Source organism: Pleurodeles waltl, chromosome 7 (assembly GCF_031143425.1).
Source record: "Pleurodeles waltl isolate 20211129_DDA chromosome 7, aPleWal1.hap1.20221129, whole genome shotgun sequence".
Taxonomy (NCBI): domain Eukaryota; kingdom Metazoa; phylum Chordata; class Amphibia; order Caudata; family Salamandridae; genus Pleurodeles; species Pleurodeles waltl.
The window spans coordinates 1066543283-1066567843 of NC_090446.1; the positions used below are offsets into that span (position 1 = coordinate 1066543283).

General features: G+C 47.0%; 1 protein-coding gene across 4 annotated transcripts in view; it reads right to left on the minus strand.

Annotated features, from left to right (window-relative positions):
* RAB11FIP4 (RAB11 family interacting protein 4) overlaps positions 1-24561 on the minus strand; it is a 1128176-nt gene that overhangs the window by 40158 nt on the left and 1063457 nt on the right. For all 4 annotated transcript variants that reach the window (XM_069200002.1, XM_069200003.1, XM_069200004.1 and 1 more), the window contains one exon: positions 24109-24249. In XM_069200002.1, coding sequence (XP_069056103.1) covers positions 24109-24249 — 141 coding nt within the window. The remainder of the gene's footprint in view (positions 1-24108; positions 24250-24561) is intronic.

Below are 24561 nucleotides of genomic sequence, written 5' to 3' on the forward strand. Positions count from 1 at the left end.
ACACCACAGATGGAAAGAAAGAGATGAGGTTTTGTGTGGACTACAGAGGGCTCAATTCTGTCACCAAGACAGATGCTCATCCAATTCCAAGAGCTGATGAGCTCATTGATAAATTAGGTGCTGCCAAATTTCTAAGTACCTTTGACTTGACAGCAGGGTACTGGCAAATAAAAATGGCACCTGGAGCAAAAGAAAAGACAGCATTCTCCACACCTGATGGGCATTATCAGTTTACTGTTATGCCCTTTGGTTTAAAGAATGCCCCTGCCACCTTCCAAAGGTTGGTGAATCAAGTCCTTGCTGGCTTGGAGTCCTTTAGCACAGCTTATCTTGATGATATTGCTGTCTTTAGCTCCACCTGGCAGGATCACCTGGTCCACCTGAGGAAGGTTTTGAAGGCTCTGCAATCTGCAGGCCTCTCTATCAAGGCATCCAAATGCCAGATAGGGCAGGGAACCGTGGTTTACTTGGGCCACCTTGTAGGTGGAGGCCAAGTTCAGCCACTCCAACCCAAGATCCAGACCATTCTGGACTGGGTAGCTCCAAAAACCCAGACTCAAGTCAGGGCATTCCTTGGCTTGACTGGGTACTACAGGAGGTTTGTGAAGGGATATGGATCCATTGTGACAGCCCTCACTGAGCTCACCTCCAAGAAAATGCCCAAGAAAGTGAACTGGACTGTGGACTGCCAACAGGCCTTTGACACCCTGAAACAAGCAATGTGCTCAGCACCAGTTCTCAAAGCTCCAGATTATTCTAAGCAGTTCATTGTGCAGACTGATGCCTCTGAACATGGGATAGGGGCAGTTTTGTCCCAAACAAATGATGATGGCCTTGACCAGCCTGTTGCTTTCATTAGCAGGAGGTTACTCCCCAGGGAGCAGCGTTGGAGTGCCATTGAGAGGGAGGCCTTTGCTGTGGTTTGGTCCCTGAAGAAGCTGAGACCATACCTCTTTGGGACTCACTTCCTAGTTCAAACTGACCACAGACCTCTCAAATGGCTGATGCAAATGAAAGGTGAAAATCCTAAACTGTTGAGGTGGTCCATCTCCCTACAGGGAATGGACTTTATAGTGGAACACAGACCTGGGACTGCCCATGCCAATGCAGATGGCCTTTCCAGGTTCTTCCACTTAGAAAATGAAGACTCTCTTGGGAAAGGTTAGTCTCATCCTCTTTCGTTTGGGGGGGGGTTGTGTAAGGAAATGCCTCCTTGGCATGGTTGCCCCCTGACTTTTTGCCTTTGCTGATGCTATGTTTACAATTGAAAGTGTGCTGAGGCCTGCTAACCAGGCCCCAGCACCAGTGTTCTTTCCCTAACCTGTACTTTTGTATCCACAATTGGCAGACCCTGGCATCCAGATAAGTCCCTTGTAACTGGTACCTCTAGTACCAAGGGCCCTGATGCCAAGGAAGGTCTCTAAGGGCTGCAGCATGTCTTATGCCACCCTGGAGACCTCTCACTCAGCACAGACACACTGCTTACCAGCTTGTGTGTGCTAGTGAGGACAAAACGAGTAAGTCGACATGGCACTCCCCTCAGGGTGCCATGCCAGCCTCTCACTGCCTATGCAGTATAGGTAAGACACCCCTCTAGCAGGCCTTACAGCCCTAAGGCAGGGTGCACTATACCATAGGTGAGGGTACCAGTGCATGAGCATGGTACCCCTACAGTGTCTAAACAAAACCTTAGACATTGTAAGTGCAGGGTAGCCATAAGAGTATATGGTCTGGGAGTCTGTCAAACACGAACTCCACAGCACCATAATGGCTACACTGAAAACTGGGAAGTTTGGTATCAAACTTCTCAGCACAATAAATGCACACTGATGCCAGTGTACATTTTATTGTAAAATACACCACAGAGGGCACCTTAGAGGTGCCCCCTGAAACTTAACCGACTATCTGTGTAGGCTGACTAGTTCTAGCAGCCTGCCACAAACCGAGACATGTTGCTGGCCCCATGGGGAGAGTGCCTTTGTCACTCTGAGGCCAGTAACAAAGCCTGCACTGGGTGGAGATGCTAACACCTCTCCCAGGCAGGAATTGTCACACCTGGCGGTGAGCCTCAAAGGCTCACCTCCTTTGTGCCAACCCAGCAGGACACTCCAGCTAGTGGAGTTGCCCGCCCCCTCCGGCCAGGCCCCACTTTTGGCGGCAAGGCCGGAGAAAATAATGAGAATAACAAGGAGGAGTCACTGGCCAGTCAGGACAGCCCCTAAGGTGTCCTGAGCTGAGGTGACTCTAACTTTTAGAAATCCTCCATCTTGCAGATGGAGGATTCCCCCAATAGGGTTAGGATTGTGACCCCCTCCCCTTGGGAGGAGGCACAAAGAGGGTGTACCCACCCTCAGGGCTAGTAGCCATTGGCTACTAACCCCCCAGACCTAAACACGCCCTTAAATTTAGTATTTAAGGGCTACCCTGAACCCTAGAAAATTAGATTCCTGCAACAAGAAGAAGGACTGCCCAGCTGAAAACCCCTGCAGCGGAAGACCAGAAGACGACAACTGCCTTGGCTCCAGAAACTCACCGGCCTGTCTCCTGCCTTCCAAAGATCCTGCTCCAGCGACGCCTTCCGAAGGGACCAGCGACCTCGACATCCTCTGAGGACTGCCCCTGCTTCGAAAAGACAAGAAACTCCCGAGGACAGCGGACCTGCTCCAAGAAAAGCTGCAACTTTGTTTCCAGCAACTTTAAAGATCCCTGCAAGCTCCCCGCAAGAAGCGTGAGACTTGCAACACTGCACCCGGCGACCCCGACTCGGCTGGTGGCGATCCAACACCTCAGGAGGGACCCCAGGACTACTCTGATACTGTGAGTACCAAAACCTGTCCCCCCTGAGCCCCCACAGCGCCGCCTGCAGAGGGAATCCCGAGGCTTCCCCTGACCGCGACTCTTTGAACCTAAAGTCCCGACGCCTGGGAGAGACCCTGCACCCGCAGCCCCCAGGACCTGAAGGACCGGACTTTCACTGGAGAAGTGACCCCCAGGAGTCCCTCTCCCTTGCCCAAGTGGAGGTTTCCCCGAGGAACCCCCCCCTTGCCTGCCTGCAGCGCTGAAGAGATCCCGAGATCTCTCATAGACTAACATTGCGAACCCGACGCTTGTTTCTACACTGCACCCGGCCGCCCCCGCGCCGCTGAGGGTGAAATTTCTGTGTGGACTTGTGTCCCCCCCGGTGCCCTACAAAACCCCCCTGGTCTGCCCTCCGAAGACGCGGGTACTTACCTGCAAGCAGACCGGAACCGGGGCACCCCCTTCTCTCCATTCTAGCCTATGTGTTTTGGGCACCACTTTGAACTCTGCACCTGACCGGCCCTGAGCTGCTGGTGTGGTGACTTTGGGGTTGCTCTGAACCCCCAACGGTGGGCTACCTTGGACCAAGAACTGAACCCTGTAAGTGTCTTACTTACCTGGTAAAACTAACAAATACTTACCTCCCCTAGGAACTGTGAAAATTGCACTGTGTCCACTTTTAAAACAGCTATTTGCGAATAACTTGAAAAGTATACATGCAATTTTGATGATTTGAAGTTCCTAAAGTACTTACCTGCAATACCTTTCGAATGAGATATTACATGTAGAATTTGAACCTGTGGTTCTTAAAATAAACTAAGAAAAGATATTTTTCTATATAAAAACCTATTGGCTGGATTTGTCTCTGAGTGTGTGTACCTCATTTATTGTCTATGTGTATGTACAACAAATGCTTAACACTACTCCTTGGATAAGCCTACTGCTCGACCACACTACCACAAAATAGAGCATTAGTATTATCTATTTTTACCACTATTTTACCTCTAAGGGGAACCCTTGGACTCTGTGCATGCTATTCCTTACTTTGAAATAGCACATACAGAGCCAACTTCCTACAATCACCTTAGCTGGAAAGGAGCAAGGAGTCTCTGCATAGAGAGAGGTTTGAGTGTAGGGAAGAATCCTTCCTTAGAACTGTTAATTAATATGCTTAGAGTACAGGATAAGGCCATAAGTGCCCAATCTGTAGAAAAAGTAGCTAATGGTTCTCAATCTGATCCAGGGACTCCCCCAGGAAAAGGTTCAGGAAAGAAACTTCTCAGCCTGCCCATTACTAGACAGTCTAGCATAGTTGGTACAGAGGTTGAATCACACCATACTAATGGTGTGCTCTCACATTATACTGGTAGCCAAGCTGTTAGGGTGCCCTCTGTAAGGGACAGGTCTCCTTCTGTTCATTCCCATCATACCTCTGTATCTAGAAATGTCCCTCCCACCCACCCTGATGACAGATTGTTAGAAAGGGAGCTCAATAGATTGAGAGTGGAACAAACCAGACTGAAGCTCAAGAAGCAACAGCTGGATTTGGATAGACAGTCTTTAGAAGTAGAGAGGGAAAGACAGAAGTTGGGTTTAGAAACCCATGGTGGCAGCAGCAGTATTCCCCATAGTCATCCTGCAAAAGAGCATGATTCCAGGAATCTGCACAAGATAGTTCCCCCTTATAAGGAGGGGGATGACATTAACAAGTGGTTTGCTGCACTTGAGAGGGCCTGTGCTGTACAGGATGTCCCTCAAAAGCAGTGGGCTGCTATCCTATGGCTATCATTTACTGGAAAAGGTAGGGATAGGCTCCTTACTGTAAAAGAAAATGATGCTAACAATTTCCAAGTTCTTAAGAATGCACTCCTGGATGGTTATGGCTTAACCACTGAACAGTACAGGATAAAGTTCAGAGATACCAAAAAGGAGTCTTCACAAGACTGGGTTGATTTCATTGACCAGGCAGTGAAGGCCTTGGAGGGGTGGTTACATGGCAGTAAAGTTACTGATTATGAAAGCCTGTATAACACAATCCTGAGAGAGCATATACTTAATAATTGTGTGTCTGATTTGTTGCACCAGTACCTGGTAGACTCTGATCTGACCTCTCCCCAAGAATTGGGAAAGAAGGCAGACAAATGGGTCAGAACAAGGGTGAACAGAAAAGTTCATACAGGGGGTGACAAAGATGGCAATAAGAAGAAAGATGGTGAAAAATCTCAAGATAAGCATGGGGATAAGGGTAAAACCAAAGATCCCACTTCAAATCTTAAACACTCTTCAGAGGGTGGGGATAAAACAAAGTCTTCCTCTTCTTCCCAACCTGCACACATTAAAAAGCCTTGGTGCTTTGTGTGTAAAAACAGAGGCCATAGGCCAGGGGATAAGTCCTGTCCAGGTAAACCCCCTGAGCCTACCACCACTAATACATCAAGCTCTAGTGCCCCTAGCAGTAGTGGTACTAGTGGTGGGACTGCTGGCAACAGTCAAGCAAAGGGTGTAGTTGGGTTCACTTATGGGTCCATAGTGGAAACTGATGTAATCAGTCCCAAGACAGTTTCTGTCACACCTAGTGGCATTGGCCTTGCCACACTGGCTGCTTGTCCCCTTACAATGGATAAGTACAGGCAGACAGTTTCAATAAATGGTGTTGAGGCCTTGGCCTACAGGGACACAGGTGCCAGTTTCACTTTGGTGACTGAAAACCTAGTGCCTCCTGAACAACACATCATTGGACAACAGTATAAGATTATTGATGTCCATAACTCCACTAAGTTTCTTCCCTTAGCTATAATTCAGTTTAGTTGGGGTGGAGTTACTGGCCCTAAGCAGGTGGTGGTATCACCTAGCTTACCTGTAGACTGTCTCTTAGGTAATGACCTAGAGGCCTCAGGTTGGGCTGATGTAGAGTTTTATGCCCATGCAGCCATGCTGGGCATCCCTGAGGAATTGTTCCCTCTCATTTCTACTGAAATGAAAAAGCAAAGGAGAGAAGGCCTGAAAACTCAGGATCCCTCTCCATCAACAGGTAAAAAGGGTATCACAGTATCCCCTAACCACCCTACCATTCAGGATACTATTCCTGTGGTGGGAGAAACCTCTCCTGGGGTGGCACCTGTTCCAAGGGAATCATCAGCTGGCAAAGCTGGACTCCCTGAGGTGGAAGTACCTCTCTGTGGGATAACTAACATTGGTGAGAAAAACAGCACCATTTTAGTTAACATGGAGCATCCCTCCAACCCTCCCAGAGAAACTTTAGTGCAGAAACCCTGCACTACCTCACAACACTTAGGACAGCATCCCTGCCCTAGTGTGGAGCTCATAGGACAGCATCCCTGCCCTGCTCCAACTCAAGAGAAACAGCATCCCTGTTCTCTCTTCCAGCCAGATGGACAAAGTTTTTGCCCAGCTATGGCTTTTCTGAGACAGCATCCCTGTCTGGCATTTCCATCACTACAAATAGGTTCAGTGGACAATTCCCACTGCTCTAAACTAAAACTTACTGATAGAAACTCTGAAAATACATCTTCACATTGTTGCTTAGCTAAAAAACTTCAAACAGGGTGGTTTACATCCCCACAGGGAAGTAACCATATAGTGGATGATAAAGGGAGTAACCAGTCTATTGCAGAGCTACTCTCTACTTATCACCACTTAGACAATAAAGTCTCAACTGGCCAAGGTTAGCCTTATTGTCCTTCGTTTGGGGGGGGGTTGTGTGAGAAGGTAGCCTCCTTCTAGCCTTGTTACCCCCACTTTTGGCCTGTTTGTGAGTGTATGTCAGGGTGTTTGTCACTGTTTTCACTGTCTCACTGGGATCCTGATAGCCAGGCCTCAGTGCTCATAGTGAAGACACCATGTTTTCAGTATGGTTGTTATGTGTCACTGGGATCCTGCTAGTCAGGACCCCAGTGCTCATAGGTTTGTGGCCTATATGTATGTGTCACTAGGACCCTGTCACACAGGGCCCCAGTGCTCATAGGTGTGCATGTATATGTTCCCTGTGTGGTGCCTAACTGTCTCACTGAGGCTCTGCTAACCAGAACCTCAGTGGTTATGCTCTCTCATTACTTTCAAATTGTCACTAACAGGCTAGTGACCAATTTTACCAATTTACATAGGCTTACTGGAACACCCTTATAATTCCCTAGTATATGGTACTGAAGTACCCAGGGTATTGGGGTTCCAGGAGATCCCTATGGGCTGCAGCATTTCTTTTGCCACCCATAGGGAGCTCTGACAATTCTTACACAGGCCTGCCACTGCAGCCTGAGTGAAATAACGTCCACGTTATTTCACAGCCATTTTACACTGCACTTAAGTAACTTATAAGTCACCTATATGTCTAACCTTTACCTGGTAAAGGTTAGGTGCAAAGTTACTTAGTGTGAGGGCACCCTGGCACTAGCCAAGGTGCCCCCACATTGTTCAGAGCCAATTCACTGAACTTTGTGAGTGCGGGGACACCATTACACGCGTGCACTACATATAGGTCACTACCTATATGTAGCTTCACCATGGTAACTCCGAATATGGCCATGTAACATGTCTATGATCATGGAATTGCCCCCTCTATGCCATCCTGGCATTGTTGGTACAATTCCATGATCCCAGTGGTCTGTAGCACAGACCCTGGTACTGCCAGACTGCCCTTCCTGGGGTTTCACTGCAGCTGCTGCTGCTGCCAACCCCTCAGACAGGCAGCTGCCCTCCTGGGGTCCAGCCAGGCTTGGCCCAGGATGGCAGAACAAAGAACTTCCTCTGAGAGAGGGTGTGACACCCTCTCCCTTTGGAAAATGGTGTGAAGGCAGGGGAGGAGTAGCCTCCCCCAGCCTCTGGAAATGCTTTGTTGGGCACAGATGTGCCCAATTCTGCATAAGCCAGTCTACACCGGTTCAGGGACCCCTTAGCCCCTGCTCTGGCGCGAAACTGGACAAAGGAAAGGGGAGTGACCACTCCCCTGACCTGCACCTCCCCTGGGAGGTGTCCAGAGCTCCTCCAGTGTGCTCCAGACCTCTGCCATCTTGGAAACAGAGGTGCTGCTGGCACACTGGACTGCTCTGAGTGGCCAGTGCCACCAGGTGACGTCAGAGACTCCTGCTGATAGGCTCCTTCAGGTGTTAGTAGCCTTTCCTCTCTCCTAGGTAGCCAAACCCTCTTTTCTGGCTATTTAGGGTCTCTGTCTCTGGGGAAACTTCAGATAACGAATGCATGAGCTCAGCCGAGTTCCTCTGCATCTCCCTCTTCACCTTCTGATAAGGAAACGACCGCTGACCGCGCTGGAAGCCTGCAAACCTGCAACATAGTAGCAAAGACGACTACTGCAACTCTGTAACGCTGATCCTGCCGCCTTCTCGACTGTTTTCCTGCTTGTGCATGCTGTGGGGGTAGTCTGCCTCCTCTCTGCACCAGAAGCTCCGAAGAAATCTCCCGTGGGTCGACGGAATCTTCCCCCTGCAACCGCAGGCACCAAAAAGCTGCATTACCGGTCCCTTGGGTCTCCTCTCAGCACGACGAGCGAGGTCCCTCGAATCCAGCGACGCTGTCCAAGTGACCCCCACAGTCCAGTGACTCTTCAGCCCAAGTTTGGTGGAGGTAAGTCCTTGCCTCACCTCGCTGGGCTGCATTGCTGGGAACCGCGACTTTGCAAGCTACTCCGGCCCCTGTGCACTTCCGGCGGAAATCCTTCGTGCACAGCCAAGCCTGGGTCCACGGCACTCTAACCTGCATTGCACGACTTTCTAAGTTGGTCTCCGGCGACGTGGGACTCCTTTGTGCAACTTCGGCGAGCACCGTTTCACGCATCCTTGTAGTGCCTGTTTCTGGCACTTCTCCGGGTGCTACCTGCTTCAGTGAGGGCTCTTTGTCTTTCTCGACGTCCCCTCTCTCTGCAGGTCCAATTTGCGACCTCCTGGTCCCTCCTGGGCCCCAGCAGCGTCCAAAAACGCCAAACGCACGATTTGCGTGTAGCAAGGATTGTTGGCGTCCATCCGGCGGGAAAACACTTCTGCACGACTCTCCAAGGCGTGGGGGATCCATCCTCCAAAGGGGAAGTCTCTAGCCCTTGTCGTTCCTGCAGTATTCACAGTTCTTCAGCCTAGTAAGAGCTTCTTTGCACCAACCGCTGGCATTTCTTGGGCATCTGCCCATCTCCGAGTGGCTTGTGACTTTTGGACTTGGTCCCCTTGTTCCACAGGTACCCTCAGTCAGGAATCCATCGTTGTTGCATTACTGATTTGTGTTTTCCTTGCATTTTCCCTCTAACACGACTATTTTGTCCTTAGGGGAACTTTAGTGCACTTTGCACTCACTTTTCAGGGTCTTGGGGAGGTTTTTTTTTGCTAACTCTCACTATTTTCTAATAGTCCCAGCGACCCTCTACAAGGTCACATAGGTTTGGGGTCCATTCGTGGTTCACATTCCACTTCTGGAGTATATGGTTTGTGTTGCCCCTATCCCTATGTTTCCCCATTGCATCCTATTGTAACTATACATTGTTTGCACTGTTTTCTAAGACTATACTGCATATTTTTGCTATTGTGTATATATCTCTTGTGTATATTTCCTATCCTCTCACTGAGGGTACACTCTAAGATACTTTGGCATATTGTCATAAAAATAAAGTACCTTTATTTTTAGTATAACTGTGTATTGTGTTTTCTTATGATATTGTGCATATGACACTAAGTGGTACTGTAGTAGCTTCACACGTCTCCTAGTTCAGCCTAAGCTGCTCTGCTAAGCTACCATTATCTATCAGCCTAAGCTACTAGACACCCTATACACTAATAAGGGATAACTGGGCCTGGTGCAAGGTGCAAGTACCCCTTGGTACTCACTACAAGCCAGTCCAGCCTCCTACAGTGCTGTGGAGTTCGTGTTTGACAGACTCCCAGACCATATACTCTTATGGCTACCCTGCACTTACAATGTCTAAGGTTTTGTTTAGACACTGTAGGGGTACCATGCTCATGCACTGGTACCCTCACCTATGGTATAGTGCACCCTGCCTTAGGGCTGTAAGGCCTGCTAGAGGGGTGTCTTACCTATACTGCATAGGCAGTGAGAGGCTGGCATGGCACCCTGAGGGGAGTGCCATGTCGACTTACTCGTTTTGTCCTCACTAGCACACACAAGCTGGCAAGCAGTGTGTCTGTGCTGAGTGAGAGGTCTCCAGGGTGGCATAAGACATGCTGCAGCCCTTAGAGACCTTCCTTGGCATCAGGGCCCTTGGTACTAGAAGTACCAGTTACAAGGGACTTATCTGGATGCCAGGGTCTGCCAATTGTGGATACAAAAGTACAGGTTAGGGAAAGAACACTGGTGCTGGGGCCTGGTTAGCAGGCCTCAGCACACTTTCAATTGTAAACATAGCATCAGCAAAGGCAAAAAGTCAGGGGGCAACCATGCCAAGGAGGCATTTCCTTACACAACCCCCCCCCAAACGAAAGAGGATGAGACTAACCTTTCCCAAGAGAGTCTTCATTTTCTAAGTGGAAGAACCTGGAAAGGCCATCTGCATTGGCATGGGCAGTCCCAGGTCTGTGTTCCACTATAAAGTCCATTCCCTGTAGGGAGATGGACCACCTCAACAGTTTAGGATTTTCACCTTTCATTTGCATCAGCCATTTGAGAGGTCTGTGGTCAGTTTGAACTAGGAAGTGAGTCCCAAAGAGGTATGGTCTCAGCTTCTTCAGGGACCAAACCACAGCAAAGGCCTCCCTCTCAATGGCACTCCAACGCTGCTCCCTGGGGAGTAACCTCCTGCTAATGAAAGCAACAGGCTGGTCAAGGCCATCATCATTTGTTTGGGACAAAACTGCCCCTATCCCATGTTCAGAGGCATCAGTCTGCACAATGAACTGCTTAGAATAATCTGGAGCTTTTAGAACTGGTGCTGAGCACATTGCTTGTTTCAGGGTGTCAAAGGCCTGTTGGCATTCTACAGTCCAGTTCACTTTCTTGGGCATTTTCTTGGAGGTGAGTTCAGTGAGGGCTGTCACAATGGATCCATATCCCTTCACAAACCTCCTGTAATACCCAGTCAAGCCAAGGAATGCCCTGACTTGAGTCTGGGTTTTTGGAGCTACCCAGTCCAGAATAGTCTGGATCTTGGGTTGGAGTGGCTGAACTTGGCCTCCACCTACAAGGTGGCCCAAGTAAACCACAGTTCCCTGCCCTATCTGGCATTTGGATGCCTTGATAGAGAGGCCTGCAGATTGCAGAGCCTTCAAAACCTTCCTCAGGTGGACCAGGTGATCCTGCCAGGTGGAGCTAAAGACAGCAATATCATCAAGATAAGCTGTGCTAAAGGACTCCAAGCCAGCAAGGACTTGATTCACCAACCTTTGGAAGGTGGCAGGGGCATTCTTTAAACCAAAGGGCATAACAGTAAACTGATAATGCCCATCAGGTGTGGAGAATGCTGTCTTTTCTTTTGCTCCAGGTGCCATTTTTATTTGCCAGTACCCGGCTGTCAAGTCAAAGGTACTTAGAAATTTGGCAGCACCTAATTTATCAATGAGCTCATCAGCTCTTGGAATTGGATGGGCATCTGTCTTGGTGACAGAATTGAGCCCTCTGTAGTCCACACAAAACCTCATCTCTTTCTTTCCATCTTTGGTGTGAGGTTTGGGGACTAAGACCACTGGGCTAGCCCAGGGGCTGTCAGAGCGCTCAATTACTCCCAATTCCAGCATCTTGTGGACTTCCACCTTGATGCTTTCCTTAACATGGTCAGACTGTCTAAAGATTTTGTTCTTGACAGGCATGCTGTCTCCTGTGTCCACATCATGGGTACACAGGTGTGTCTGACCAGGGGTTAAGGAGAAGAGTTCAGGAAACTGTTGTAGGACTCTCCTACAATCAGCTTGCTGTTGGCCAGAGAGGGTGTCTGAGTAGATCACTCCATCTACTGTGCCATCTTTTGGGTCTGATGACAGAAGATCAGGGAGAGGTTCACTCTCTGCCTCCTGATCCTCATCTGTTACCATCAACAGATTGACATCAGCCCTGTCATGGAAGAGCTTAAGGCGGTTCACATGGATCACCCTCTTGGGGCTCCTGCTTGTGCCCAGGTCCACCAGGTAGGTGACCTGACTCTTCCTTTCTAGTACCGGGTAAGGGCCACTCCATTTGTCCTGGAGTGCCCTGGGAGCCACAGGCTCCAGAACCCAGACTTTCTGCCCTGGTTGGAACTCAACCAGTGCAGCCTTTTGGTCATACCAAAACTTCTGGAGCTGTTGGCTGGCCTCAAGGTTTTTGGTTGCCTTTTCCATGTACTCTGCCATTCTAGAGCGAAGGCCAAGTACATAGTCCACTATGTCCTGTTTAGGCTCATGGAGAGGTCTCTCCCAGCCTTCTTTAACAAGGGCAAGTGGTCCCCTTACAGGATGACCAAACAGAAGTTCAAAGGGTGAGAATCCTACTCCCTTCTGTGGCACCTCTCTGTAAGCGAAAAGCAGACATGGCAAGAGGACATCCCATCTCCTTTTGAGCTTTTCTGGGAGCCCCATGATCATGCCTTTTAATGTCTTGTTGAATCTCTCAACCAAGCCATTAGTTTGTGGATGGTATGGTGTAGTGAATTTATAAGTCACTCCACACTCATTCCACATGTGCTTTAGGTATGCTGACATGAAGTTGGTACCTCTGTCAGACACCACCTCCTTAGGGAAACCCACTCTGGTAAAGATACCAATGAGGGCCTTGGCTACTGCAGGGGCAGTAGTCGACCTAAGGGGAATAGCTTCAGGATACCTGGTAGCATGATCCACTACTACCAGGATATACATATTTCCTGAGGCTGTGGGAGGTTCCAGTGGACCAACTATGTCCACACCCACTCTTTCAAAGGGAACCCCCACCACTGGAAGTGGAATGAGGGGGGCCTTTGGGTGCCCACCTGTCTTACCACTGGCTTGACAGGTGGGGCAGGAGAGGCAAAACTCCTTAACCATGTTGGACATATTGGGCCAGTAGAAGTGGTTGACTAACCTCTCCCACGTCTTGGTTTGTCCCAAATGTCCAGCAAGGGGAATGTCATGGGCCAATGTTAGGATGAACTTCCTGAACAGCTGAGGCACTACCACTCTCCTAGTGGCACCAGGTTTGGGGTCTCTGGCCTCAGTGTACAGGAGTCCATCTTCCCAATAGACCCTATGTGTTCCATTTTTCTTGCCTTTGGACTCTTCAGCAGCTTGCTGCCTAAGGCCTTCAAGAGAGGGACAGGTTTCTTGTCCCTTACACAACTCCTCCCTTGAGGGTCCCCCTGGGCCTAAGAGCTCAACCTGATAAGGTTCAAGCTCCAAAGGCTCAGTTCCCTCAGAGGGCAGAACTTCTTCCTGAGAAGAGAGGTTCCCTTTCTTTTGCTGTGTTGCAGTTGGTTTCCCAACTGACTTTCCTGTTCTCTTGGTAGGCTGGGCCATTCTTCCAGACTCCAGCTCTACTTGTTCACCCTGTGCCTTGCACTGTGCTCTTGTTTTCACACACACCAGTTCAGGGATACCCAGCATTGCTGCATGGGTTTTCAGTTCTACCTCAGCCCATGCTGAGGACTCCAGGTCATTTCCAAGCAGACAGTCCACTGGGATATTTGAGGAGACCACCACCTGTTTCAGGCCATTGACCCCTCCCCATTCTAAAGTAACCATTGCCATGGGATGTACTTTTCTCTGATTGTCAGCGTTGGTGACTGTGGAAGTTTTTCCAGTCAGGTATTGGCCAGGGGAAACCAGTTTCTCTGTCACCATGGTGACACTGGCACCTGTATCCCTCAGGCCCTCTATTCTAGTCCCATTAATTAAGAGTTGCTGTCTGTATTTTTGCATGTTAGGCGGCCAGACAGCTAGTGTGGCTAAATCCACCACACCCTCAGAAACTAGAGTAGCTTCAGTGTGGACCCTGATTTGCTCTGGGCACACTGTTGATCCCACTTGGAGACTAGCCATACCAGTGTTACCTGGATGGGAGTTTGGAGTGGAACCTTTCTTGGGACAGGCCTTGTCTCCAGTTTGGTGTCCATGCTGTTTACAGCTATGACACCAGGCCTTTTTGGGATCAAAGTTTTTACCCTTGTACCCATTGTTTTGTGAAGAGGCTCTGGGCCCACCCTCCTGTGCAGGTTTTTGGGGGCCTGTAGAAGACTCTTTACTATTTTTAGTTTTGGTTGTCTCATCACCCTTCCCCTGGGGAGTCTTTGTGACCCCTTTCTTTTGGTCACCCCCTGTTGAAGTCTTGGACACCCTTGTCTTGACCCAATGGTCCGCCTTCTTTCCCAATTCTTGGGGAGAAATTGGTCCTAGGTCTACCAGATGCTGATGCAGTTTATCATTGAAACAATTACTTAACAGGTGTTCTTTCACAAATAAATTGTACAGCCCATCATAATTACTTACACCACTGCCTTGAATCCAACCATCTAGTGTTTTCACTGAGTAGTCTACAAAGTCAACCCAGGTCTGGCTCGAGGATTTTTGAGCCCCCCTGAATCTAATCCTATACTCCTCAGTGGAGAATCCAAAGCCCTCAATCAGGGTACCCTTCATGAGGTCATAAGATTCTGCATCTTGTCCAGAGAGTGTGAGGAGTCTATCCCTACACTTTCCTGTGAACATTTCCCAAAGGAGAGCACCCCAGTGAGATCTGTTCACTTTTCTGGTTACACAAGCCCTCTCAAAAGCTGTGAACCATTTGGTGATGTCATCACCATCTTCATATTTAGTTACAATCCCTTTAGGGATTTTCAACATGTCAGGAGAATCTCTGACCCTATTTATGTTGCTGCCACCATTGATGGGTCCTAGGCCCATCTCTTGTCTTTCCCTCTCTATGGCTAGGATCTGACTTTCCAAAGCCAATCTTTTGGCCATCCTGGCTAACTGGATGTCCTCTTCACTGGGGCTATCCTCAGTGATTTCAGAGGTGTTGGTCTCTCCTGTGAGGGAACCAGCATCTCTGACTATTATTTTAGGAGTCAGGGTTTGAGGGACCCTGTCCTCCCTAGATAGGACTGGTAGGGGGGAATTTTCCTCCAAGTCACTATCCTCTTCCTCTGAGTTGCCACCCTCAGAGGGGTTGGCCTTTTCAAACTCTGCCAAAAGCTCCTGGAGCTGTATTTTGGTAGGTTTGGGGCCCATTGTTATTTTCTTTATTTTACAGAGTGACCTTAGCTCCCTCATCTTAAGATGGAGGTAAGGTGTGGTGTCGAGTTCCACCACAGTCACATCTGTGCTAGACATTTTGCTTCTAAAAGTTGGAATACTTTTTAAGAATCTACAACTGGTTCTAGAATCTAATTCAAACTTTTACAAACTTTTAAACTCTAAAAGAAATGCTAAACAGGATCTAACACAAGGCCCTAGCAGGTCTTTTAAGAATTTAGAAAACTTTTCAAATTGCAAAAATCAATTTCTAATGACAATTTTGGAATTTGTCGTGTGATCAGGTATTGGCTGAGTAGTCCAGCAAATGCAAAGTCTTGTACCCCACCGCTGATCCACCAATGTAGGAAGTTGGCTCTGTATGTGCTATTTCAAAGTAAGGAATAGCATGCACAGAGTCCAAGGGTTCCCCTTAGAGGTAAAATAGTGGTAAAAATAGATAATACTAATGCTCTATTTTGTGGTAGTGTGGTCGAGCAGTAGGCTTATCCAAGGAGTAGTGTTAAGCATTTGTTGTACATACACATAGACAATAAATGAGGTACACACACTCAGAGACAAATCCAGCCAATAGGTTTTTATATAGAAAAATATATTTTCTTAGTTTATTTTAAGAACCACAGGTTCAAATTCTACATGTAATATCTCATTCGAAAGGTATTGCATGTAAGTACTTTAGGAACTTCAAATCATCAAAATTGCATGTATACTTTTCAAGTTATTGACAAATAGCTGTTTTAAAAGTGGACACAGTGCAATTTTCACAGTTCCTGGGGGAGGTAAGTTTTTGTTAGTTTTACCAGGTAAGTAAGTCACTTACAGGGTTCAGTTCTTGGTCCAAGGTAGCCCACCGTTGGGGGTTCAGAGCAACCCCAAAGTCACCACACCAGCAGCTCAGGGCCGGTCAGGTGCAGAGTTCAAAGTGGTGCCCAAAACACATAGGCTAGAATGGAGAGGAGGGGGTGCCCCGGTTCCGGTCTGCTTGCAGGTAAGTACCCGCGTCTTCGGAGGGCAGACCAGGGGGGTTTTGTAGGGCACCGGGGGGGACACAAGTCCACACAGAAATTTCACCCTCAGCGGCGCGGGGGCGGCCGGGTGCAGTGTAGAAACAAGCGTCGGGTTCGCAATGTTAGTCTATGAGAGATCTCGGGATCTCTTCAGCGCTGCAGGCAGGCAAGGGGGGGGTTCCTCGGGGAAACCTCCACTTGGGCAAGGGAGAGGGACTCCTGGGGGTCACTTCTCCAGTGAAAGTCCGGTCCTTCAGGTCCTGGGGGCTGCCGGTGCAGGGTCTCTCCCAGGCGTCGGGACTTTAGGTTCAAAGAGTCGCGGTCAGGGGAAGCCTCGGGATTCCCTCTGCAGGCGGCGCTGTGGGGGCTCAGGGGGGACAGGTTTTGGTACTCACAGTATCAGAGTAGTCCTGGGGTCCCTCCTGAGGTGTTGGATCGCCACCAGCCGAGTCGGGGTCGCCGGGTGCAGTGTTGCAAGTCTCACGCTTCTTGCGGGGAGCTTGCAGGGTTCTTTAAAGTTGCTGGAAACAAAGTTGCAGCTTTTCTTGGAGCAGGTCCGCTGTCCTCGGGAGTTTCTGGTCTTTTCGAAGCAGGGGCAGTCCTCAGAGGATGTCGAGGTCGCTGGTCCCTTTGGAAGGCGTCGCTGAAGCAGGATCTTTGGAAGGCAGGAGACAGGCCGGTGAGTTTCTGGAGCCAAGGCAGTTGTCGTCTTCTGGTCTTCCGCTGCAGGGGTTTTCAGCTGGGCAGTCCTTCTTCTTGTAGTTGCAGGAATCTAATTTTCTAGGGTTCAGGATAGCCCTTAAATACTAAATTTAAGGGCGTGTTTAGGTCTGGGGGGTTAGTAGCCAATGGCTACTAGCCCTGAGGGTGGGTACACCCTCTTTGTGCCTCCTCCCAAGGGGAGGGGGTCACAATCCTAACCCTATTGGGGGAATCCTCCATCTGCAAGATGGAGGATTTCTAAAAGTCAGAGTCACCTCAGCTCAGGACACCTTAGGGGCTGTCCTGACTGGCCAGTGACTCCTCCTTGTTGCTTTCTTTGTTCCCTCCAGCCTTGCCGCCAAAAGTGGGGGCCGTGGCCGGAGGGGGCGGGCAACTCCACTAAGCTGGAGTGCCCTGCTGGGCTGTGACAAAGGGGTGAGCCTTTGAGGCTCACCGCCAGGTGTTACAGCTCCTGCCTGGGGGAGGTGTTAGCATCTCCACCCAGTGCAGGCTTTGTTACTGGCCTCAGAGTGACAAAGGCACTCTCCCCATGGGGCCAGCAACATGTCTCTAGTGTGGCAGGCTGCTGGAACCAGTCAGCCTACACAGATAGTCGGATAGGTTTCAGGGGGCACCTCTAAGGTGCCCTCTGGGGTGTATTTTACAATAAAATGTACACTGGCATCAGTGTGCATTTATTGTGCTGAGAAGTTTGATACCAAACTTCCCAGTTTTCAGTGTAGCCATTATGGTGCTGTGGAGTTCGTGTTTGACAGACTCCCAGACCATATACTCTTATGGCTACCCTGCACTTACAATGTCTAAGGTTTTGTTTAGACACTGTAGGGGTACCATGCTCATGCACTGGTACCCTCACCTATGGTATAGTGCACCCTGCCTTAGGGCTGTAAGGCCTGCTAGAGGGGTGTCTTACCTATACTGCATAGGCAGTGAGAGGCTGGCATGGCACCCTGAGGGGAGTGCCATGTCGACTTACTCGTTTTGTCCTCACTAGCACACACAAGCTGGCAAGCAGTGTGTCTGTGCTGAGTGAGAGGTCTCCAGGGTGGCATAAGACATGCTGCAGCCCTTAGAGACCTTCCTTGGCATCAGGGCCCTTGGTACTAGAAGTACCAGTTACAAGGGACTTATCTGGATGCCAGGGTCTGCCAATTGTGGATACAAAAGTACAGGTTAGGGAAAGAACACTGGTGCTGGGGCCTGGTTAGCAGGCCTCAGCACACTTTCAATTGTAAACATAGCATCAGCAAAGGCAAAAAGTCAGGGGGCAACCATGCCAAGGAGGCATTTCCTTACACTTACACTGTTTGAATTGTTTTCTGTTAAAAGTGTAATTTCCTATTTAGGACTAACTTATTATTTTACATATCCACTAAAGATTGAACATAGTAAAGATAGAACATAGTAATAAACATACTTTTACTTCTACTAATAGTTCATATATAGTATTAATAGTACAATGTGATTCCACAGCTCTCACCATACTAAAGTACTGCCTAGTATGCTATGTGCTGAATTGATTAGGGCTAGAAATGATTGATCTGTCCATAAGACTTTGAGGAAAATGCAATTTGATGAATATGTGATTTAAGACTAGAGGTATTCTCAATGGCTTATATCATAAGTGTCAGATAAAGATAAAACCAAAAACAGAAACAACCAGCTACAACCCAACATACACTATCGAATTACAACCATTAAGACTGACCTCACAATTTAAACTTCTAGTTCAATAAAACAAAACAAACTATAAGTAAATATTAATATCTACTAAAGGAGAATGAGGAGCTTAAGATTGGTTACTGATAGGCCTTCTATAACATTTAAGAAGCTTCTAACTTTGTCAGATTAAGTTACCAGCAGCTTCTTCATATATCTGGAGCAAATGAAGTAGCTTTTTTTCCGTGACAGCCTTTTATATGTGTTCTTGTTGTTCACAATCGAATTTAGACAATAATAGGTATTAGTGATTCGTGACAGGTCAGATTTCGACCACATATAGGCTTGAGCGCCAAAAAACGTGGCCCTCATTCACAGATTATGACCATCTGTGAAACATTGCTTGGATCAAATCTAATTTTTGGAGAACTTAATGGTAAATTAATTATTTTACAGCCTTGTAGTGCCCAGCATCTCTGGGTAATGTTTTCCTTGACAATAATGGAAAAAGGAGCAAGCAGGGAGACCTTCATATTTGTGCACAGAAAAGGGACCCTGGACATTAAAGAACTAGGTTTGGTTCGGGATAAGGAACCTGGGTTGTAACTCAGATAGAATCCCAATGCCTCCGTTTCTCCTTGAACTGGCTGGGTCTTGAATAGGCCTGGTTGAAATTTAAATTACGCAGGCATCATTTGTTTATTTTTGAGAGTTTCACATTACACATCTTATGAGAAACTCCCAAATTTCCACCATAACGTGTAATGAAAGGCCATTCATAGTAACCAGGCAAGTGCATGAATAGGATATGAGGAACCAGATAGGGGAAGGCAATTATGAAGACACGGATCAAATGTCACCCAGTGAATAGCGAAAATCCTCAGAGAAGTGCTTCGAATTTCAGCATTGCAGCAAGAATGCAGTTGTAAAGGACACTTTATTTGTGACTGTGAATGTCTGTCCTTCACTTCTAATCTGTTGGTCATGCACCTAAAAATGGCTAACCACTAAGCATTGATACCTCTGTCATAAGGAGGACTACTCCACCAAGAAAGCTTCTTCCTCATTCCCTATGACATGTCGCTACCTTTTGTGAACTGATCTCTCTTTTCTATGAAGCTTCCAGCTGCTTTCAAGTGCTTGCAGGAGAATTTTCCGTTGTGTAAAGAATTTTACAAATAAGCAAAATAACATAGCTTAAAATAGCCACAACGAAAAACTTAAGTCCCTCTGCACTGAAATTCTAAGATATGTTCTTTACTTTAAAGATATAATAGTTTTTGCTGACCAATTCTCTCTCTTGGCTTCACATTCTTTGTCTGATAAAATCTCGCTGGATCTTTATCTCTCGATCCCTCTTTCCGAATTACTTTCCGTCTTTCTACGGACCTACCTCTCTCTAGAAGGCTCTTTGGTCCCTCATCGGTACATTCACAGGAGAAACTGACAAAGAATATGTACTACCCACACAGTCCTTTGTTCCTCCCTATTCACCTGTCACAGACTCCTGTCTCACTCCATCATTCTACACCATGTTTAAGCCACAATATGCATCATACCCTAGTGCTGCAGCACTCTCTCTTGCCTCCTCTGCCTATCATCTTTCTGCTAGCACCTCTTCTGTCCTTCATGCTCCACCCATATAAATATCCCTCACCGCCATCTACCTCCCTTAGCAATTCCCCTCGATATTCTTCTGCCTTCAGGTCTTCCTCTCATAGTCTACAGCCACATACGCCTTCTTCCCCACCCAACATTAGCCCTCATTCACCCCACTTCAGCCTTCCCACTCCGCTCTTCCCTCGCCGTTCTTCTGGAAGCACTTTCTCTCTTGATCTCATATCTTATTCCATGTAGACTTTGTTCCGTCTTCTAGCACACTGTCTGGCTTTCTAAACTTACTGTCCTGCAACCCTGCATTCCTTCTTCACAAGGTGGAAGATTCAAGTCAATTTATTTTTTCTAAATTTCCTGGGAGAGCACATATTTTAAGTGAACTTCGAGTGCATTTTGCATTTGACACGTCTACAGTTTGCCTGCAACTTTTTTCTTTGTGTTAATATAGATCTGACAGACATAGCTGAAGAGTGCCTGTTCTCTCTACAGGGTCTCCTGGTGCTATTTACAATCAAAGGGTGTTGTCACCCAACTCAATGATTCTTATGTAATCACGTAATCATCCTCTGAAGGATGAAACGATGAGTGAGCATGCCAGGATTTCAGCTTGTCACCTTGGCATCAAACACAGATTTCGGAGTGGACACATTAGCCTACTGCTGACTATTTTAGTCTCTATTGTAAATTCTATTTATATTGTTTACAATGTTTTTCAGTGTGATAAATATATATAATAGTTTGTGTTTTATGCAGTACTTGCTTTCAGCACTGTAAATGGCAAGCATAGTGAACTTAGTTATAGCTATTTTATGAACAAGAGATGGATGAAAGGCTAAGATGCCCATACTGTGATTCAGATCCATGTCCCGCAGGCCATACACAGATCACTGCAGTAAATACACTACTGGTACATGTTTTCAAAATAGACACACATGTATCTTATGCATTCATTAGAGTGACAGAAACTGATGCCAAAATGTAACATTTTGTGTTTTTTGTTATAAATAGCCTCAGAGCAGTATGGAAGTAAAACAACAACTATTAACATATCTTTTCTAATTTCATATATTTTCTTCTCTTTGAAATGCAAAAGGTTGCATCTGTCTTCTTGCTCTCTTAAGTACATTCATATCGGAGCGTGCATTGCTTGCTTTAGTTAGTGTTCAGTGTCCCCCTGCTGTGTATTTGTCTGTCACCCCTGATATCTGTTCCTCGCTTATGGTTACTTGGCAATGGGACTGATTTGGCAGGAAGAGTGGACATCAAGGGCACAGAAAGCAATGACAAATTGATCTGAGACTCCTCAAGAAGTAAATGGCTTTAGTAGGAACAAGCAATTAATTCGTATGAGGCTGAACTCCAGAATGGCATCACCAGCCCATGCCCTCGTAGCCCAGTGGTTGTTCGTCGACACAGGGCATACTCATGGTGTGCTCAAGCAGGCAGACCTATTGTCATTCTGTGTATGGCAAAGGTCTAAAGGAGCTGTATAAATCACACACATTTCTAAGGCTGTAACAGTCTTAGAAATCTTCCTCCATTTGAGTATTCAGCTGAAAGCTGAGGGTAGAAGGGCTGCGTGAACTACTGTGTACTGATGTCCATACAAACAGTGAGTATGCCAGGGGAAGGAACCAGGAGTGTAAGGTGGCATACGATGGAAAAGGCCAGAGAGTGCTACGAGACCGCAGCAGCCTTTCAGGATGAGTGCCAACCTAAGTTAGCAGCAATGCACTGCAAGGTGATAGTATTTGGGAGCCACGTATGACCCGGAAACAAAAAGAACATATTACTCCTCACCACAGAGGGCATGTCACCCCTCATGACAGAGGGCATATCGTTGTATATGATGTTGTATTTCATTGTATGGAATATACATGAACTCTTTGAGTTATAAGTCAGGTTGTCATTAGAGACTGAAACCTGTGGGTGTGGAGTGTTGAAGCTGTGATAATTCTGCCTGCAGCAGACCCACATTAATCAAGTTCCAATACCCACACGATGTGGCAACCAGACATTTTCAAATTATAGTAACATGCATCCAACAATAAATACTACTGGACAAAAAATCTTACTGTTGTTGTTTCATTATAGCCCAACATATCTGCATTGATCATTTGTATATAATAATCAAAAGTTATTTAATTGAGATGACCTTCTGAGCCTGGGGTTCTATTTAAATCTAGCAACTGAAAATTGTCACTTTGGATCAAAAGTGCCTGAACATGACTTTACCGCTTAACTCTGATACGTGGCTTATGAACTGACACAGAACAAAATTAAATGGATACAAAAGGTGAAATGGTTTAGGGATTCTTTGCTGGCTTCGATTATCATGACCGAGCACTTCTCTTTTTCGGGAAATACATCCTAAACATTTTTGCAACTACGGTACTTCAAGAAAGACCCATTAATCTACGCTTTAAGTACTGGCATCTTATTGCAGGAGCCCAGGCAAGATGGAGATATAATACGCTTTCTGAAAGCAAGCACCTTATGTTCCGTATATGCAACTACCATGAAGATGTTCTGGACTTCTCTTCTTGGGCTGTATGCGGCACTACCATGATACCAAGGGCTAGATTTACTAAAAAGTGGTACAGCGCGGTGCTGTGTCAAAATTTGCAGTGCCGTGCTGCATCACTTTAGAAACGCAGGGATGCGCCATATTTACTAAAATAGGGCACATCCCTGTGTTTCCCCCTGCGCCAGCACTTAATTTAGCTGCCAACGCAGGCACTCTTGCACCATAGTGCAAGGGTGTCTACATTGAGGGGATAGATTGTTTATGTGCAGGAAGGTGCCCATTCCTGCACATAAACAATCAACAATGGTGATTTGGCACTTGTATGTATGCTGCAGAATGGACACCTTCCTGCACATAAACATTCATTCATGGCCTTTTGTTTTTTCTATGTGTGCTCCAGAATGCAGTACACATGAAAAAAGCAAAAACGAGGAGTAAAATTATTCCTCCTTGTTGTGTCATGCTAACGCCACCACTGGGGTGGTGTTAGTTTTTGGTGGCGCCACAGATTCACGCCTTCTTGTAAATCTGGGGCAGTGTCAAAGGCAATGGGTGTTGCAGAGGAACACCCAATGCACACCCTTCTGATGCAGAAAACTGCATCGGAAGGGCCCATATTTACAAGGTTCCGGTAAGCCACAAAAAGTGGCTTAGCGCCGACTTGTAATTGTGGGGCACTGAACTGCGCCACCGAGCATCACAAAACGTGACACTTCGGTGGCGTTAAGGCCTTGTAATTCTGGCCCCAAGTGTTTCTCAATCAAAGGGGCGCAGATAAAGAAGGAACAGGTAACAAAAAAAACTTTCTATTTACAGGGTTTCATTTTTGCCCAATTGAACTGTAATCAGTTTATCAGACTTGGAAGGATGAGTACCTGAGCGAACCCTGCCAGAATTCAGACCTGTGTGCGGTAAGATACACTGAAGTCAGCAACGGGAGCTTCACTCACTGAGTCATCTTGCACACTACTGCATAATATTTTATAAAATAGGAAATATTCAAGCATATTAAAACAGGAAGTCTCGGCATCCCTCGCGTTAATAATCTTTGGTTTACCAGAAGATGGGGAAATAAAGAGCAGGATGGTGAAGATAGTATTGTTCTATGAAATAGCGCTGGCCAGGAGGGAAATCTGTCAAAAGTGGGTTTCTGTAGACCACCTTCATATGAAGACTGGCTTAATGAGCTTATTCATGTAGCAACATTCGACATGATAGTGGGCACTTCAAGGGAAAAGAAGGAAAAAATATGGTCTCCGTTGTTGGAATGGAGGGGACTCTAGAGGTAAACTGTGAATAGTGATGGACTATGAGGTTTGCGCCCCTGTCCTATGATTAATCACCACTCTACTCTCCCTCACTGGAGACAGGTCATGCCTCCAGGGAACTAGTGAGAGAGATTCTGGCGCCCTGGCATTAGCCACCTCCAGGTATGCGACGGTGCACCGGATTATACCATGGAGTGGGTTAAGAATCTGTGGTGTATGAGGACAAAAGAAATAGGGAATATGCATTTTGAGGACCATATGCTCGTTCAAAACTTCTAGGTGGCCTTCCAACTGCTTGCCATTTACCAATGAAAATAAAACAATTGAAAATACATTACATGTACCTGGTATTTAGCAGTTCGATCTCTGTGCCCTTTTCTTTCTCAAGTTTGCTGTATGCTTCTCTGTGTCGCTTGAGCTCCTCTTCCACAGCTTGTTCTGCCCTAGTCTCTTGGTCTTTCAACAGTTCTTCGAGTTCATGAACTCTATGGAAGTGATACCACAAAGATGCAATAAGATACATATTCATTTCGTAGCATCGGAAAAGGTTCTAGAGACTCTAAATTATAAGAAGTGAGTATATCGAGTATTGTAAAAATGCAAAATGAATACAAGCAATGAATGTTACCCGAAAAAAAGCACAGAAAAGTAAATCTATTTTAAAAATAAGCACAACCAGCAAAAACATTTTATAAGATTTGTGGGGTGATACTTGTTCAGCTTAGAAGTGCATTTAGTAAGCTTAGTGGCCAGCTGCGTCGATTTGCAGGCAAGTGCAGCAAGCATGCATGCAGCTA